General features: G+C 40.1%; 1 protein-coding gene across 1 annotated transcript in view; it reads right to left on the bottom strand.

The window, feature by feature from the left end:
• Positions 1 to 19,159, bottom strand: part of LOC150038954 (11-beta-hydroxysteroid dehydrogenase 1-like) — a 32,347-nt gene that overhangs the window by 2,784 nt on the left and 10,404 nt on the right. Inside the window, exon 5 of the mRNA XM_090328115.1 lies at positions 419 to 562. Coding sequence (XP_090184241.1) covers positions 419 to 562 — 144 coding nt within the window. The remainder of the gene's footprint in view (positions 1 to 418; positions 563 to 19,159) is intronic.

Below are 19,159 nucleotides of genomic sequence, written 5' to 3'. Positions count from 1 at the left end.
ATTTTGCCCAGGGTAGCTTCAAAACACAGCCTTCCTAATCTCTGACTCCAAGGTAGTCGAGTTTGAAGGTGTGATCCACCAGGCCCAAGCTGTTCATTTTATGTGAGTCCAAGTTTATCCATTTTTTGTTTCAGTCAATTGTGTTTTCCTTTGTGCATCATGGCAGAGGGTTAATGGACCAATGCCTTACTGCTGTTGATGCAGAAAAGTAGTGACTGTTGAGAGTCCACAAGAGTGTAAGATGTTCAGTGGATGGATGTGGCATAGGCTGTACTTCATTATGTGAGAGTGTTAGTGCATTTGCCCACTGCTTCTTGGTGCTCATGAATCAAGGAGTATGGCATCCCACTTTGCCTACAATGCTAAGTAAGACATACAGTCTGGTTTCCATCCATGTATTCTAGTATATTAACCTTACCTGTGTCTATAAGGCCAAGGACACAGAGGGTGATTGACACATTGAGCTTCATGAGTGAATGCTCTTTCCTAATGGAAGAGAAGAATCCATCTAGAGCAAACTTGCTTGCAGAGTAGGGAGCAATCATAGGATGAGGGATTTTCCCTAAATGAGAGATAAAAGAAATTGGCTAAGGCTGAGGACATAGATCAGTGATAGCGTTCAGTGCATGCTTTCATAAAATCCTGCATTGGATCCCCCAGTGCAGCAAAAACAAAGAAAGACACTAGATTAAACAAAGAAAAAACTGGATCCATTTTAGAGTCTGGCAGATCTGGCCTTTATTTTTAATTGGTTTTATGAACCTTGAGGACTTATCTTACCCTGTTGTGTCTTAGTCTTTCACTGTACCTTAGACTGTCCCATTGTGTTGAATTTTTAAGGGGAAAATATTAATATAGCAGTGGAATTGTGTATCAGTGGTATCAGTGTATCAATAAAGGGCAGAGAACAAGATAGACTTCACTAGAAGGATTGGATAGATTTTTAGTAAGAGAGGAGATTGCCCTGGACTAGGATATAACCAAGTAATCCCATGATTTTTAAGTCATCCACTTCTGAGCTGGGGAGCCTAGGGTTGACAAGAGCTTCTTGACAACTTGGGGCCATGGTTCTGATGTAGAAAGGGGATGTTCATTCTCTTTATGAAGAGGCTTGAACCTCTGCTTTGGATTTTTATACAGAAACTGTGCTGTCCCTTTTTAACTCTTGTTAGTCAGATGTGGGACTTGAACTCTGGGTCTGGGTATTGCCCCTGAGATTCTTTTTATAAGAAAGAAAGAAAATGCTCATCTCTCCAAGATTTTCTTGCCTTTTGGTCATATGATATAGTTCTTCCCAATGATTAATCTAATAGATGTACTTTCCAGGAAAGATAATAAATTCCTAATTTTAAAAAAAGAAATGGATCTGAGCATTATGCAGCTTTTATATTACATCCTTTCCCTCCCTTTTCCTAAATGCACTTCAATGCAATGCTTAGAATCATAGCAGAGTTGCAGTAAAAGCTTTATATTGGGAATAATGGAACAAAATGTAGAATAAGCTTAGATTCTTAAAGAATTTTCCAAGCCTACCAGCCCAGCCCTGAACTTCTTACTCAACAAAAAGGTATTGCTATATTTTTTTCCCCTAGTTGTGAGGCTTGAACTCTGGGTCTGGGCACTGTCCCTGAGCTCCAGCTCAAGGCTACCATCTTATCCCTTGAGCCACAGTGCCACTTCCAGTTTTCTGGTGGTTAACTGGAGATAAGAGTCTCATGTTCTTTATTGTCTGGTTTTGAACTTCAGTCCTCAGATCTCAGCCTCCTGAGTAGCTTAGATTACAGGTATAAGCCACCATGCCTGGCTTAAAAAGGTATCCCTGTTTTTATCTACTATATGTAGGGTTTAGTTATAACAGAATGCAACTTCCTACTGACAGAAAAATAATTGAACTAGAGCAAGAAGACAGTGTATAAAATATTTATCATATCCTTTGGAATGTATGATCACTCTAATAGTGAATAATAAAATATATATAGGCACAGAATGTTTTATAAAAAACAAAACTTCTGTATGTCAAGCAGTTACTATCATAACACTGCTATAAAGAACAAATAATAAACCAGACAGACCAGCTTATTAGACAGACAAAACCTTGCTATTTTCTATTTTGAATCTTTCTTTCTTTCTTTCTTTCTTTCTCTCTTTCTTTCTCTCTTTCTCTTTCTTTCTTTCTTTCTCTCTCTCTCTCTCTCTCTCTCTCTCTCTCTCTCTCTCTCTCTCTCTCTCTCTCTCTCTCTCTCTCTCCTTCCTTCCTTCCTTCCTTCCTTCCTTCCTTCCTTCCTTCCTTCCTTTCTTTCTTTCTTTCCCAGTCCTGGAGCTTGAACTCAGGGCCTGAGCAGTGTCCTTGAGTTTCCTCAAAGGCTAGTGCTCTACCGCTTGAGCCATAGCACCACTTCCTGTTTTTTTTCTGTATATATGGTGCAGAAGAATTGAACCAGGGGCTTCATGCATTCTAGGCAAGCACTTTACAGCTAGGCCAAGCTCCTGGCCCCTTGACTCTTTTAACAAAAGTTTTATAGATAAAAAAATATAAGCCCATAGTTTTAAGGAACTATTCCAATTTCATCCTAAATCATGAGATTTGGCTTGGGATAGCTCATAGCTGTGTTCCAGGTATGGGTGTGTGCCTGACACAGAATGTCAACCTGAGCAGACCGCTGGCTGGTCCAGACTTGGCCAGTGGCTCAGGTGAGGCTGTCATCCACCCACTGTTTTCTCATTAGTTTTTCTTTCTTATAACAGATCTCCAGTTGAACTTATGCTTCTTTCAACATATCTTTCCCTCCTTTTTTTTTTTTTGGTTGGTTGTGGGGCTTGAACTCTGGGCCTGGGCACTGTCCTTGAGCTCTTCAGCTCCATTTCCAAATTTCTGATGGTTAATTGGAGATAAGAGTCTCACGGACTTTCTTGCCCGTGCTGGCTTTGAACTGAGGTCCTCAGAACTCAGCCTTTTGAATAGCTAGGATTACAGGTGTGAGCCACTGGTGCCCAGCTCTTTTCCTCTTTTATGACAGTAAAACCTTTTAATTGTGTATGCATTCATTGTTATTTGGAATACAGTTCACATCTCACAACTTCCATCAACTAAATAGTGCAAAATGACCAAGTTCTGTCCAGTAGAAATCGATTATGTAACTTATGGGACATGTTTCCCTCCTTTTTCACTCGTTTTTTTTCTTGGAAGGTAAGTATAACAACTGTGGCACCAGCCAATCTTGGACAGTAGATGGAAGCCTTGATCTACCCTATAATTTGCAAAACCTACTGTTACTTGATTATTTTGACCTTTTGCATCTGAAAGCTGAATTTAACCTATATCTATACTTCTCACTTCTATACACCTTCTGTGTGAGAGGAAATATGACACTGTCTCTAACCCTAGGTATAAGACTGTATAATATATTTATTTAATTTAATCTCATGCTTTTTATTCATTACTGATGTAGAAATGGGCATGTGGCCCATGTAATCCATTGTGGACCAATAAGATTTGAGGTGAATCTTGTTGGATTGACTCAAAAATTTTTTTTTCCTGAGAGTGTTTCTGAGAGTGGCAATGGGTGCATGCATGCGTGGATGCATGCATGCATGTATGCGTGCATGCGTGTGTGTGTGCTGGGACTTAAACTGAACTCAGAGCTTGGGTCCTTAACTTCTTTGCTCAAGATCAACATTCTGCCACTTGAGCCACAACTCCATTTCTGATGCCCAGCTTCTTTTACTTTTGCTAGAAATTGTGTGTATGGATATGGGGCTGGGATTGCTGCAGCTAACTCTTCTAGCCTGAGTAGAAAGCCATACACAGAAGAGAGCAGAGCCAAGAGAATGATGGGGACATTGAACAGGAGCCAAATCAGCTGTGAGCCCTGCATTACCACTGAACTCCAGTTTTGTCAATAATTGTCCTTATTGTTTAAGCCAAAAATAGATGCAAATTCTTTATAGAAATAACATACTCCTTAAAAGTATGTATACTCAGATCACTTGGGTATGAATCCTGAAGATTCAATTTCTCAGTTATCACTTGTGGATAATAGTATTACTAGTCTGAAATAATCCATGTAATGCACTAGCACAACCTCTGGCATATAGAAAGAATTCAGAGAATGCTCCTATTGTTAACAGAATTAATATTCAAACATGAGCTATTCAAAAAGTCAGACTAGGACAAATAGCTAATTGCTTGGAGAAAAGAAGGGTGCCCTTCTAATAAATGAATTTAAATTGCATTAGAGAGTGTATGTGGAATAGTCAAGTAAGATATAGATGAATTTACTATCTAGAGCTATACTTTTAAAACATGAAATCAAAGGCATGCACCAGGAAGGAAGATAAAAGTAGATTTCATTATAAACAATCTTAAAATTATATATTATAATTATAAGCATTATATTTTAAAATTATGTACTATATAAAATATTACATATGATACATTATGTAACAATACATAATATATAGCATATACTTGCCATCAGAAAGAATGACATTGCCCCATTCTTAAGGAAATGGAGAGACTTGGAAAAAATCATATGAAGTGAAGTAAGCCAGATCCAAAAGTACATAGGTTCCTCATTTGTAACAATTAGTCCACATCTAGGACTCTCCTAGCAGAGGATTACCATAGCTCAAAACCTAGGTTCATAAGATCATATAGGATGAGACTAAATGAAATAAACTCTCGGATATGGAAACAAGAGCTTTATCTTGTGTGGTTGTTGTTCCTAATATACTATGTTATTTCTCTTCTCTTTTTTTCCCTTTATGGTTAATCTCATATTGTTACTGTATCTGGTATATTGTATACACATTTATTTGTTTATTTGAAATAGGAAAGGGAAGGGGGGAAAACAACATGATTGGGAAGGGTGGGGGAAGGGAAATGGGGACAAAACATCTGAAGGGGTATCAATGTGTGAGAAGTAATGTATCTACTATCTGATTAATGTAACTATAACCCCTCTATACATTATCCTGACCAAAAAAGCATTTATACTATATAATATATTATATATAATATATGATATAACATATAGTGTATATACTATACAACATAATAATTGATTAATATGTTATTTGATGTATCTAAACATCCTGTTTAATATATATATATATATATATATATATATATATGATTTGTACCAGCCCTTGGAAGACTGGAAGACTGAGGCAAGGAAGATCAAATGTGTAAGGCCGATTTCAGCTGTTCAGTGAGACACAAACCAAAACTGGACATGTGGCTCAAGTAGTAGAACACCTGCTAGGTCCTGAGTTCAATCCTTAGCACTGCCCCAACTCATGCAAAGTAAAACCTAAAACAAACCCAAGCCCAAACAAAACCATAAAAACTTGCAGTATCTTAGAAATACTTAGCATCATATTTCACAAGAGACAATTTTTCTAGCCTTAGGAGTTTGGCTTCATAATAGATTATGTGTACACTGGTTTCAACACATAGTATGATGTGAATAACACAAGGATTCTAATTGCTACTGTTTGATTTTTTTTTGCCAGTCCCGAGTTTGAACTCATCGCCTGGGTACTGTTCCTGAACTTCTTTTTGCTCAAGGGTAGCACTCTATCATTTGAGTCACAGCACTACTTCAGGCTCTTTCTGTGTATGTGGATCTGAGGAATTGAACCTAGGGCTTCTTATATGCTAGGCAAGCACTTTACCACTAAGCCACATTTCCAGCTGTACCCTTGGATTTGAATCAAAGGTGGTATAAGGTTGAGGCTGAGGTATCCATTTCCTGGCATCGAAAGGGCCAAGTCAGCAGACAAAAGCAACCTCCAAAAAATAAGCAGGAATAGGAGGCAAACTTTAGCACAGAAGGTTGTATTGTTATTATTATTAGGGAAAAAATATATGCGTCACTTTAAAGTTCCAGGCTTAAATATTTGCTCAGAATTGCAAGGTTAATCAGTTGGAAAACCAGGAATCAATTGTGACTTTAGTGGTTCACATTTCTAATCAGTAGGTAGTTTTTAATCTACAGAGACTATGACTCTCTTTTATTTTAACTTATTTTTTAAATTATTTTGTAGGAAGAAAAGTTATAGCAAAATCCATCATATTTTCCCTTTTATAAATACTTACATAACACTTCTGAGCCAGACATTATGTAAATAAGAAAAATTTTTGGATTTTATAAAGTGGTTTGGGGTGTATACAGTGTATTAAAACACACCCTCAGAAAGAGCTGAGAGACATCTTGTAAGCAAATATTATTTCTGCTTGAGAACAGCTTAATTTAATTATGTAGAATTCATTATGAAAAGGAAATCCTTAGTTTTCAGAACTTTGTTTTTTTTTCTCATAGATTTTTGGATTTTAGAATTGCAAATAAATGTTATGAGCCAGTCTAAGCTCACTAAAGGAAGGCTGGAACCTAGCAAAGAAAGCAGAAAAATGAGTAAAGAAAAATCTTTCACTCTCAGCACTTTTGATGCAATGAATTAAAGGCTGTTTCCAGTTCATAGGTGTTAATGCTAATTAGTTTGGATAAGGAACTGTTTGCATTCTTCTCTCTATAAAATGTATTTAGGAGTTTTTATTTTATGTGTTTAAGAATTTATTTTATATATTCAGGAATACTTAGAATACAAAGGCTAAACCTCGTTGAAATTCCGTATTTGTAAGTTTTTGGCCTCACCAACATGGAATCATCTTCTTCTTTTGCCAGTCCCAGGGCTTGAACTATCCTTGGGCTTTCTCAAGGCTAGAGCTCTACTATTTGAGCCATGACACCCCTTTTGGCCTTTTTCTATGTACGTGGTACTGAGGAATCGAACCCAGGTCTTCATGCATGCTAAACTAGCACTCTACCACTCCTGGCCAAGTCTTACATATTCTTCAGGGAGGTTCTAGACTATCTCTGTGTTTACATGGGTTGTGATAACACAAACACCAGAAATGGTTTACAATACATAGACCTCCAAAGGACTGGAGTTGAGGGGTTGGGAGTTAGAGGAAGTTAGCAATGTTACACTGACCTTCCAGACAGGGATGGCTTTTCCCTTCATTTGGCTCTTATATGAGTCCTTGGTATTTTCTCCTATGTTTGCATTATATTCTCTGGACCCTGTAGCAAATAATATAAACAACTCCTGCCACATCCAGGTAAAAACTAGTAATACTTCAGAAGGGGGCTGAGCAAGCAACGCAGGCAAGGAACAGATTTGATTGTCTACACAGTGGTCAGAAAGCAGAAGCTCTGAATGGCTGGCCAGGCCAGAGGAGACCAGTACTCCCCTAGCTGGGACTAGCCAAGTAAGACTTCTCTACTTCTTAACTTCTTACATTTTTCACTTCTCTAGATTCAGGCTAGAAAATAAGAGGTGAGAGAGGAGAAACATTTATCTCTCTTTCCTACCTTGGATTTCCCACCAGGAGTGGGTTTGAGCTTGAGATAGGAAGCTTTTGTGAAATTATGCAAGAGTAGACAGTCTTTTTTTTTTTAAATGGTGACCAGTCTTGAGACTGGAAGTAGCCAGAGGGTCTTATATTACCCAGAGTGATCAGAAAAAGATTATAGTCTGCCCTATACAACAAGCACATTCAGGGAGGAACAGCTGCTGAAGGTTTAGACAGGCAGTGGGATAATTAAACATACTTTTTCAGTATGCATGAAATAGTCATAAAGGTGATGGGAAGTTATGCCAGAGTGCCTTTGTCCATGATTGAGTTTTGGTATGTACCAAGATGGGCCTTCACAGCAGAGTGGACATATGGCAGCTAGATTCTCCTCTGGAAGTTTAAAACCACAGAGCAGCAGAGCTTATGGTGACTTTTTCTTTTTATGAAGCAGAATATGAGACAAGGGGCCTGACATGTGTGAGTGTAGATATGGTGATTAATGGGACAGAATGTTTGTAATTAGCTCTGTTCCAGAAATGCTGGGGCATAGCCACTGTAGAAATAAATCGCAAGAGCCAGAGAGCTGGCAGAGAAGCTGTGCACTGGGCCTTGTTAGTGGAACAGAAGAGGTCAAAGGAGGCTTTTGGTACATTTGTTTATCTCTTCCTTCCCCTCCCAGCTCAGCAGCCTTGCTGAGATTTGGTAATAATTTCCATTTCAAAGGTGAATTTTCAATGGCTTTAATTGAGTGCTCAGAACCAAGTGTCCAGGACTGGAAAGTTTCATTCCTGCCTTCCTTCAGACTTTCACAGGGACCCCATGCAAATGAGCTACACGTTCCATTATTTAATGCTCATCCATGCTTCTAGGAAATTCATCTGAGCTCCTATCCCTGCCTGTCTCTAGATCTGCCCAAACATCTTCCCTTGTAATTGCAACTTTATAGTTCTTTTGGGTTGAGTCAAGTTCTAAAGGTCAATCTGTCTATTCTAGGCCTTGAGGAACTAAGATGCCACAGTTAGTATTGAGTCAAGTCCATTGATAATGGAGGCAATGAGGACAGATGGAATGGTCTGGGGAGAATGGACAGAGACGTGTTTAGGATGGAAGAATCCCAAGGAAATCAACAGTGGAGGTTGGAGACATGAAGAAAACTCTGAGATACTAAAACACCAGTTAGTGCTGGCAGATGAAATCAGGGGCTGGTAGTAAGGAAGATTGGTTGATCATGAGGGAGGGTGGAAGGTGTTGAAACAATAAAAAAACGCTCCAGAGATAAGTCATGATGAAACCTGTTAACAAAATTTCACAACGGTGATTTTGGCAAGGTGATTCCTGTGCAGGTATGAGACTTGTGTAACAGTATGTGAAATGGGGTTTCTCCTATTATCCACGAGTATTCCCTAAGGCAAGAATAAAAGACTCAATTTCAGGAAGTTTCACAGTCATAGAGTAGGCCCAACCAGTTCTGCCAACATGACCAAATCCATGGCCAGCCTAAAGCCGATGCTTCGAAAAGGGGGAAGAATTGTCTGTCTCTTATGTGCTTTTAGGACTTGGGATAAGAGAGATAGTTGCATTTCCCTCACTTTAGTTCATGAAAGAAGAGAACATTGTCGAAGACTTTACAAGCGTCTTCCAGGGCTGGTATTTGGCTCATACATAAAAGTCTAAAAGTGAGCTCTCGGCAGCTTGGAAACTGTCTTCACTTGAGAACAAAGCTAAGCACACTGCGGGACAGATTATGTCCTAATGGGCTGATCCCAAATGTGGATCATGTGGAAGGAAGCTTAACATTTGTGGATGAACTGAGTCAAGAAGCTTTTTGGAACATCAGATTCCTGGAGCAGAGAAGAAAGCTGGGCAAAAGTGGCTTATAAAGGCTCTTCTCACACCTAGGAAGTAGTGAAGTTAGAGGTGCCTCCTGCAGGAGAGCTCCAAAGAGTCCCTGAGAAAGTCCTCTGTTCTCCTCCCCCCCACCCCGAGCCATTTTTCACACTTCCTACACGTCACGGGTCCCCTAGGAATAGGGTGGGGATGTTTTTCTTTTGAAAGTATTTCAAACTTATAGGAAAGTTGAAAGATTAGTACCTACAGCCTTGTTTCTTTTCCCTGAGTCATTTAGAAGTGAATTGCTGTACCTGAGGTCAGGAGTGGCCTCTGTCTTATCACCTTGAGTATGTTGATGACAGCATCCTATGAAATAACAACCATCATCAAAACGAAGAGCATCATTCAGTAGTTTCCAGGGCTGCCGTTACAATTCATGGAAAACTACGTAGCTTAAGACAACAGGGATCATTCTTACAGTTCTGGGCTTGATGTGTATGCCATCAGTGTTGGTTGTGCCTAGTTCTTGCCAATGAGTGGCCCCAGGGGAGAATCTTTCCTGGATATCTGCATTCTTCGTGGCTCAGTCACTTCGATCTCTGCCTTTCTTTACCTAGTCTTATCTTCTCTTCCTGTGTTTTTCTTATCCTCTCTCTCCTTTGAGGCCATTCAATTTAGAGCTCACTGTAATAATTGAGGATGATCTCATCTCAGGAGCCTTGTCTTAATTACATCTTCAAAGTCCTCCCTTTCCTTTCCATTCCCTCCTCCTCTTCCCCTGCTCTCTTCCTTCTCCCTATTTCTCCTTATTTCTCTTTTGCCCTGCCTGTCCTTCCTCTTTTCCTATTCTTGAGAATCTCACAGTGTAGCATAGGGTGTCCTCAAACTCGAGACCCTTGGCTTCAGTCTCCTGAACGCTGTGATTATGGGTATGAAACATTATGTCAATCTTTTCTTTTTTTTTCATTTTTTTGCTGGTTCTGGTGCTAGAACTCAGGGCCCAGGCACTGTCCCTGAGCCTCTTTGTGTTCAAGTATAGTGCTTTACCACTTGGGTGACAGTGTCACTTCTGGCCTTTTCTGAGTATTTTATTGGAGATAAGCGTCTCATGGACTTTTCTGCCAAGGCTAGCATTGAGCTATGATCCTCAGATCTCAGTCTCCTGAGTAGCTAGGATTACAGGTGTGAGCCACTTGTACTAGCATTGGCCATGCCCATAGGGTTGATGAGTTCGGACGTGGATATACATTGAGGGGGTGTACCACTCAACCCTCTAGTGTTGATATATTCCTGTCATCTAGTCCATAGCCCCCCTGTCAAGTTTTGCCACTTGTTTTAGTAATAAGTTTTATTAAGGATTGCATGTTACTTTTAGTCCTGACTTCAATTTCCTTTCATTTGAAACAATTTTCTAATCTGCCTTTAACTTTCATGGCCTTAACATGATGGTGGGACAAAAAGTGAACCAATTCGGCAGTGAGACCCACTAGATATTATGTTAGAAATGAACTGTACAGGGCCGGGAGCGTACCTTAGTGGTAGGATTCTTGCCTAGCATGCACAAATCCCTGGGGTTCAATTCCTTGGTACCACATACACAGAAAAAGCCAGAATTGGTGCTGTGGCTCAAGTGGTAGAGCGCTAGTCTTGAGAAAGCTATACAACTTGGGTGGGGAAGGAGGGTTAGGAGGGGAAAAACTGGGAGAAAGTGAGGGAGGGGGTGACACTGTTCAAAAAGAAATGCGTCCATTGCCTGGCTTATGTAAATGTAACCGCTCTGCAGGTCACTTTTACAATAATTTTTAAATTTATTTTTACTTTTGCCAGTCCTGGGCCTGATCGCTGTCCTTGGGCTTTCTCAAGGCTAGAGTGCTGCAGCACCATTTATGGCCTGCCTTCCTTCCTTCCTTCCTTCCTTTCTTCCTTCCTTCCTTCCTTCCTTCCTTCCTCCCTCCCTCCCTCCCTCCCTCCCTCCCTCCTCCCTCCCTCCCTCCCTCCTCCCTCCCTTCTTCCCTCCCTCCCCCTTTCTCTCTCTCTCTCTCTCTCTCTCTCTCTCTCTCTTTTTCTTTCTTTCTTTCTTTCTTTCTTTCTTTCTTTCTTTCTTTCTTTCTTTCTTTCTTTCTCTTTCTCTCTCTCTCTTTCTTCTTTTTCTTTGTGGGACATGGGACTTTAACTCTGGGCCTGGGCACTATGTCTGAGCTCTTCAGATCAAGGTTACCACCTTACCCCTGAGCCATAGCCCCACTTGCCATTTTCTAGTGATTAATGGAGATAAGAGTCTCTCATTCTTTTATTTTCTTTAGTGCCTGGGCTGACTTTGAACCACAATCCTCAGATCTCAGCCTCCCGAATAGCTAGGATTACAGACTTACAGACATGAGCCACTGTACCTGTTGATTTCTAGCTTTTCTGTGTATGTGGGACCAAGGAATTAAACTCGGATTAGAGGCATGAGCCACTGCCCCGGCTTCTTTGAGCATTTCTTTGCTTAATGAAGAAACAAGACTTTTGAGTTCATCTTGTATCTTATCTTTTTAGAGGAGAAATGTAGGTAGAAAGCAAAGTGTGGGCCAGGTGGAGGTGGTTCACTCCTGTAATCCTAGCTACTCAGGAGGCTGAGGCTTGAGGATCAAGGTTTAAAGCCAGCCCAGGCACAAAAGGACCCGAGACTCTTATCTCCAATTAACTTTTGGAAAACAGGAAGTGGGACTTGGCTCAAGAGTAGAGCGGTTGCCTTGAGCTGAAGAGCTCAGGGACAGCACCCAAGCCCAGTGCAAGCCCCATGACCCGCCCCCCCCCCAAAAAAAGAGAACAAAGTGTGGGGCCTAAGAGTGCTTTTAGGTCTTCCCTGTGGACAGGGAGAGGAGAATATTGTCATGTATATATGGATAAACATATCTACATTTCTATATCTACTGTGCATATTAAAAAATTAACCTTCTAGTCCACTACAGGATCCATTCTAATGTTTTCCCCTTTCATATTTGCAACATCAATGGTGAAAACCTAATTCCTAATATATATTGGGAATATATATTGGGTATATTTTACTTATGAGATTGATGCTCCTTGTATGTGACAATTTGTCCTTTGCCTCTGCTTCTTCTGTATGGATACTTTTCTCATCTACCTGTGTGTTCACATCTCATGCCACAAATGCCTTCTTCATCCATGTAGATAGCCTTCTTGGCTCATTTATTCTCTGAAACTTCATACAAGATACCACTGCTGTGAGGATGCCCTCCTCATTTCACCAGTCTTCAGTATCTAAGTCAAGCTTCCATGGCTCCTACTGACCGTCCTGGCCTGTCCTGCTCACATCTGACAAACTGTGCTACTGTCCTTTCTCCTCCTCTCATTCCCCTCGAATGGTTTTTACATAGCGTTATTCAGTCTTAAGGACACCCAGTGGTCTACAGTACACCACACAGTTCGGTATGGTGAAGAACTGCCCCCCACCCCAAAGGACAGAAGTGTCTCCATTAAGAAGTCCCACCACAGAAGCCTAGAAACACCAAGAAAACAAGGAACGGGAAATGGGATCATGTGTCACCATCTTAGTCTAACACAAGCTGTTTTGCTACCTATTCATTCAAGAAGGATGTGTTGACTGCTTGCCAAAATCGTGAGCTTGGGGGAGTCCAAGATGAATGAATGGAGTGTCTGCCTTCCAGGAAGGCACGGAGGGCATGGCCTACTCACTGTTGATGGAAGGCTGTATTTCGTTCATTTTGTGAGCCGAGCAGTTAGAAGGCACATCATTATGTTGTGTACCAAGAAACAAAAAGTCTGCCAGTAGAGCAATGGCATGATTTTTATCCTTTGGAATTTTTATTTTTATAACTTGTTTGGAGTTCCTTTAGATTTATATTGACATAGTTTAAAAATCATACATCATTCTGCTGTACTCAGAAGCACCTTTAAAACTAGAACAGTTTCTGTGCAATATCATCCTTTAGTACATAGTCTGTCTTTCTTTCCTCCTCCTCCTCCTCCTCCTCCTCCTCCTCCTCCTCCTCCTCCTCCTCCTCCTCCTCCTCCTCTCCTCCTCCTCTTCTCCTTCTTCTCCTTCCTCTTCTCCTTCCTCTTCCTCTTCCTCTTCCTCTTCTTCTTCTTCTTCCTCTTCTTCTTTTTCTTCTTCTTCTTCTTCTTCTTCTTCTTCTTCTTCTTCTTCTTCTTCTTCTTCTTCTTCTTCTTCTTCTTCTTCTTCTTCTTCTTCTTCTTCTTCGCCAGTCCTGGAGCTTGAGCTGTCCTTAAGCTTTGTCAAGGCTAGTGCTCTACCACTTGAGACACAGTGCCATTTCTGGCTTTTTTTTTTCTGTGTATGTGGTATCCAGGAATTGAAACCAGGGCTCGTGCATGCGAGGCAAGCACTCTACTGCTAGGCCACACTCCCAGCCCCGTAGTATTTCTTAAAAGAGTGTTTTCCAAGTAACTGATGCATATTTTACACCTTTTTTTTTTGTTTGGTGGTATTAGGGTTTGAACTCAGGGACTTGTGCTCCCTGAGTTGGTGCTCTGTCACTTGAATTATGACCCCAGTATAGATTTTTGTTGGTTATTTCAGAGGTGGGATCTCACAGATGTTTCTCCCTGTGCTTCTCATGAACTGTGATCCTTCATATCTCAGCCTGCATAGCTAGCATTATAGGCATGAGCTACTGGCTCTTGCTATATTGAATTATATATGTACATATTTCAGAGGACTTTGGAATTTTACTTTTGGCTTTAGTTTTGCTGATTCTGTGATTAGAAATCTCACTCACACAGTATAACAGAATTTCATCTGCTTCTAGGTATTTTTCCTCTCTGTTACTATAGAGCTCTTGACTTGGGATAAGATTTGAATCATCTATATATAAGTTTGATTCATCATACATTTGCCTAGCAAGTACAAGATCCTGACTTCTCTCTCTCTCTCTCTCTCTCTCTCTCTCTCTCTCTCTCTCTCTTTCTCTTTCTATCTCTGTCTCTCTTATACACACACACACACACACACACACGCACGCACGCACGCACACACACACACACACATACTATGCCAGAAGATAGTTAGGCATCTCTTTGTATGTGTGCAGCCACACTTAGGTGTTCTAAAATGTTATATCAAGTTGTTATGTTTTACCAACAGGTACACAACTCAACTGAAGTGATGACAGTATAAACAGCAATGGCTGTGTTGTATATACAAGTTATGACAGCTATGCCACAACCATTGTCAACCTGATTATCCTGGTTATAAGATATATTTTTCTTTCCTTGCTGTTAAACTGTAGATAAATGTGCATTTTATAATAATTGAAACACATTGTAACCACAATCTTCCCTTTGCTCTGATTCTACATTCACAAAGGAATGTTATAATGATTAACTTGGATTTTTACTGTTGTTGTTTCTGATAACTAGGGCATTCAGGTGATTTGGAGATATTAACTCTGGCTAACAAAAACACTGTTTAGGGCTGGGAGTTTAGCCTAGTGGTTAAAGTGCTTGCCTAGCATGCATGAAGACCCGGGTTCGATTCCTTGGTACCACATAAATAGAAAAAAGCCGGAAGTGGTGCTGAAGCTCAATTGGTAGAGCTCTAGCCTTGAGAAAGTCCAAGGACAGTGCTCAGGCCCTGAGCTCAAGCTCAGGACTGGCAAAAAAACAAACAAACAAACAAAAAAAACAAAACACTGTTTAGGGAAGGATATGCAAGTGGTTTGGAATGGTCTGCCTTAATTCTATTCTAACATTGTCTTTCCTATGACCTCCGCTGATTAGACCTGATCAGATGATCGAACCTTCCTAGAGATTGGAGGGATTGATTATTATATAATTCAACTGGGCTAATTAGATGTTTCTTCTCTGAGGAGAATGTGGAGTTGAGAGATTGAGAGACAGTGATAGTTGTCAATGAGGCAGAAGCCTGATGTATGTTGATAGTTCTCATGCTGAGAGGGGGATTGTGGCAGCCAGGTTGAATTATGCACTAAATGAAGCAGAGGATAATAGTGAGAAATGCAAGAGGAGCAGAATTACTGGGAGAAGCAGGTACACTAATGTCATCCCTGTGAGACCCTGGGGAGGCCTCATTTCCTGGATGCTTCTTGGTTATAATTCCCACAAGGCCTGCTGTCTCGGTAGGGGTGGACTGAGAAGGATATGTTCCCCAAGAAGACCAGTGAATTGGCACTTCTTCAAAATAACATTCCCTAAATGTCGTTCAGCATTTGTTTAGAGAAGTCAGGGAAAATTTAATTTCCTAATGCTAAAAAAGGACTTATTTTTATGTGCTTAGTAGATGTGAATTCCTGAACTACCAAAATCCATGAGAAAAATAATTTAAAACTTATATAATAAAATCCATTAAGCCATATGTTATTTGGGTCTGTCCTTCAGTTGGCTATGATTGTTAACTTCAGAGATATACCAGTTGTCTAGCTGTATCTTTAGCATTGGTATTTCTGCTTATGGGGGACATTAATACATTCAAAAACATCCTACAACAAATGTTTTTATGCATACATCTAAGACAGAACTGTCAATTATTACTTGGTGGATTTTTAGCATTATGTTTACTGGGTGAAATAATGTAAATGTGTTTAAGGCTACTGTACATTTTTATAAAATTGCTTAAAAATGAAAACATGAAACACTATACCTTTAAAATCAATAGTGAGGGTTGAGGATTTAACTCAGTAGAAGAGCACTTGCCTAGCAAGTGTAAGGCCCTGAATGAAGAAATACACCTCAAAACTAGAATACTTGTCTAGCATGAACAAGGCCCTGTGTGAATTCTAGGCACTGCCAATAAATAAACAGATAGAATAAAAGAGCTACATCTTATTCCACTAGGAGAATGTGAGAATGCCCACCTTGCCCTGGTGCAACCTTTAACAAAGTTTTTCAGGTGATAGTTTGAGTACCTAGAAAGCTTAAGGCCCTGACTCAGTCCTCATACTGTCAAACAGAAACAAAATGAAAGAGTTTGACAACTGATAATCTCATAAACATAAGCAGCAACACCAACAGCAAACCCTACCAAATAACAATAATGAACCACTAGTATTTAGTAGCCATTATTTGAATTGTTTACACATGAGCTGGAATCCTATACTTTAAAAATTATTCTAATAAAATTTACACCAAGGGCATTATACAGTAAATAATCCAGAAGTGGATTAAGTGAAAAGCAAAAGGTCTGTTGACTTCATATGATATATGAACATAACTTATATGACATATCTGTGTAAGCATATGATTTGTATAGTCACATGTATACAAACTTACATAATATTTTACTACAATTTAAAAGCCTGCCCCTGGAGGTGGCTATTTAGATTGCTTCCAGTGCTATCACAACGATAAATAATGCAGTAAAAATTGGCTCATTGGAATGTGGATTCTGTGACAGGTACCTCACCTTGGCAGAACCCTGACCTCTGGCACAGTGTCTGACTCAGAGCTGACACTTTTCAAGTGAGTAAATGAATGAATGAATATGTTTGAGAAGCACTTGCATAAATCTTTTTGTGGAGATTTGTCAAGTTCACTAAGTGAACTTCTACTCATTGAAATCAATATTTATTTATTTATTTATTTTTGCCAGTCCTGGGCTTGAGCTCAGGGCCTGAGCACTGCCCTTGGACTTTCTCAAGGCTAGAGCTCTACCACTTGAGCCTCAGCACCACTTCCGGCTTTTTTCTATGTATGTGGTACCAAGGAATCGAACCCGGGTCTTCATGCATGCTAGGCAAGCACTTTAACCACTAGGCCAAACTCCTGGCCCCATTATTTATTTATTTATTTTTTTGCCAGTCCTGGGGTTTGAACTCAGGGCCTGGGTATTGTCCTTGGACACATTTTGCTTAAGGCTAGCACTCTGCCACTTGAACCACAGTGCTACTTCTGGCTTTTCCTGTGTATGTGGTACCAAGGAATCCAATCCAGGGCTTTGTGTGTGCTAGGTGAGCACTCTACCACTAGACTATGCTCCCAGTCCTCAATAATTATTTCAATTAAAAAAATCTTCCTTGGGTTAAGAGGAAACCTTTAAAGCTGCAAATTTACATCTCGCTGCATTTACTTTTACTTTGTTAATTTTATAATTGCCATATTTCAATTATTTTTGTTTTTATATTTAGGTATGCTCCTTTTCAGAGTTTGCAACAAGAACTTGCACAGAAATTGACTTACTGTATTTTGTTAGTAAAGTTTCTCCAACATTTCAGTTCGGCAAGGCCATGGAAAAATACTTTATAGGACAAAAGATGTTTCCTTGTGGTGATGGTGAACAAATCCATCATCTTGTAGGTACAGGCAAGCACTCTTCTGCTGAGCCCTATCTCTAGTCCTGGCGAAAGCTATAAGTAGCCTGTAAACTTGAGACTTGTTCCTGAGTTACCAGAATTATCATGTTAGATGCTGTTGTAGGTACAGAGGATATAATGCTCAACAAGAATAACTCATGTTTCATCTCACAAGTCAACGAAGAAGTTCATATTATAGGGTGTTTTTTTAACTAGTCCTGGGACTTGAACTCAGGGCCTGAGCTCTGGGCTTGGCCTTTCTAAGGCTAAAGCTCTGCCACTTGAGTCACAGCACCACTTTGGCATTTTTTCTAGTCCTGGCTTGAACTCAGGGCCTGAGCACTGTTCTTGGGCTTTTTCAAGGCTAGAGCTCTACCACTTGAGCCACAGTGCCACTTCTGCCTTTTTCTATGTATGTAGTACCAAGGAATTGAGCCCTGGTCTTTGTGCATGCTAGGCAAGCACTCTTCTACTAGGCTAGACTCCCAGCCCAGGTTAAAGCTTCTTTTTGATCATCAAACTTGTCAATTCTGGAAGCAATTAACTTTGCAAGGTGTGAGATGGGAACTCATGCAGAATGGGAAAGAGACATGATTATTCAGTCTTGTATGCTTGCTTACTTGCTTGTTTGTTTATATATATATATATATGTAGATTTAGATTTTATTAGCATTTTTTACATCGTATTTCAAATGTCATGTTTAACAAACAAGTATTCTAGAAGGGAATCTCTCTCTCTATATATTTTTAAAGTAGTGAGATTGAATTTAGCTCAGCAGGCAGTCTCTGTACCACTTAAGTCATATTTCTAGCCCCATTTTCACTGGTTATTTTTGAGGCAAAGTCTAGCTTTAAGCTCAGGCTATCCTGGCTTGCAGTCCTCCTGCTTATGTTTCCTGGTGCTGTAGATGACGAGTACAGGCTACTGCAAACAAGTCCACTCATTTTGCTTCTTTTGTCAGTGTGATGACAAGTGTATAACACTGTGCCCAGGCTGGGCTAACCTTGATCCCCTGATCTCTGCTTTCCTAGTAGCTGGTGTTATAGGCTTGAGCCCATCATATTGGATATCTTTTCTCATTTGGGAACACTTTTAAGTCTGTTTGAACACACTGCCTAATAAGTGTTCCCAAGCTCCTTGGAAAAAAGAAAGGCAGATTGTTGACAACTAGTTTTCCTGAGTCCCTGCTGACCAATGCCAGATATGTGGCTTAAGGGAAAGAAAAGCCTAAGTTGAGGATGCAAAAAAAAAATTGCAGTCAGAGACTAGTAGAAATCCAGATGATGGATCTTAAACTTGTATAAGAAAGAAGAAAGACATGAATCTTAGATGGAGCCCTGAGAGGCAAAGTCCTTTGCAAGAGTGACAATAGGATTAAAGGTTTTTTTGTTCTATTACTTGCTCTGGTGGTGGCCTTTGCTTGTGTGTGTGTGTGTGTGTGTGTGTGTGTGTGTGTGTGTGTGTGTGTGTGTGAACTTTTTTGCTTATGGCTAGCACTCTAACACTTGAGCCATAGCTATACTTCTATCTTCTTTTTTGGAGGTTAATTGGAAATAAGCATTTTATAGACTTTCCTGCCAAGACTGGCTTCAAGCTGCAATCCTCAGATCTCAGCTTCTTAAGTAGCTAGAATAACATGTGTGAGCTGCCTGTGCCTGGCTGTTTTTTTTTTTT

This window comes from Megascapheus bottae, unplaced genomic scaffold, assembly GCF_031878675.1.
Source record: "Megascapheus bottae isolate mThoBot1 unplaced genomic scaffold, mThoBot2.hap1 H_1, whole genome shotgun sequence".
In the NCBI taxonomy this organism is placed as follows: Eukaryota; Metazoa; Chordata; class Mammalia; order Rodentia; family Geomyidae; genus Megascapheus; species Megascapheus bottae.
The sequence above is the reverse complement of the archived record's forward strand: the minus strand, read 5'-3'. Positions and strand labels throughout refer to the sequence as shown.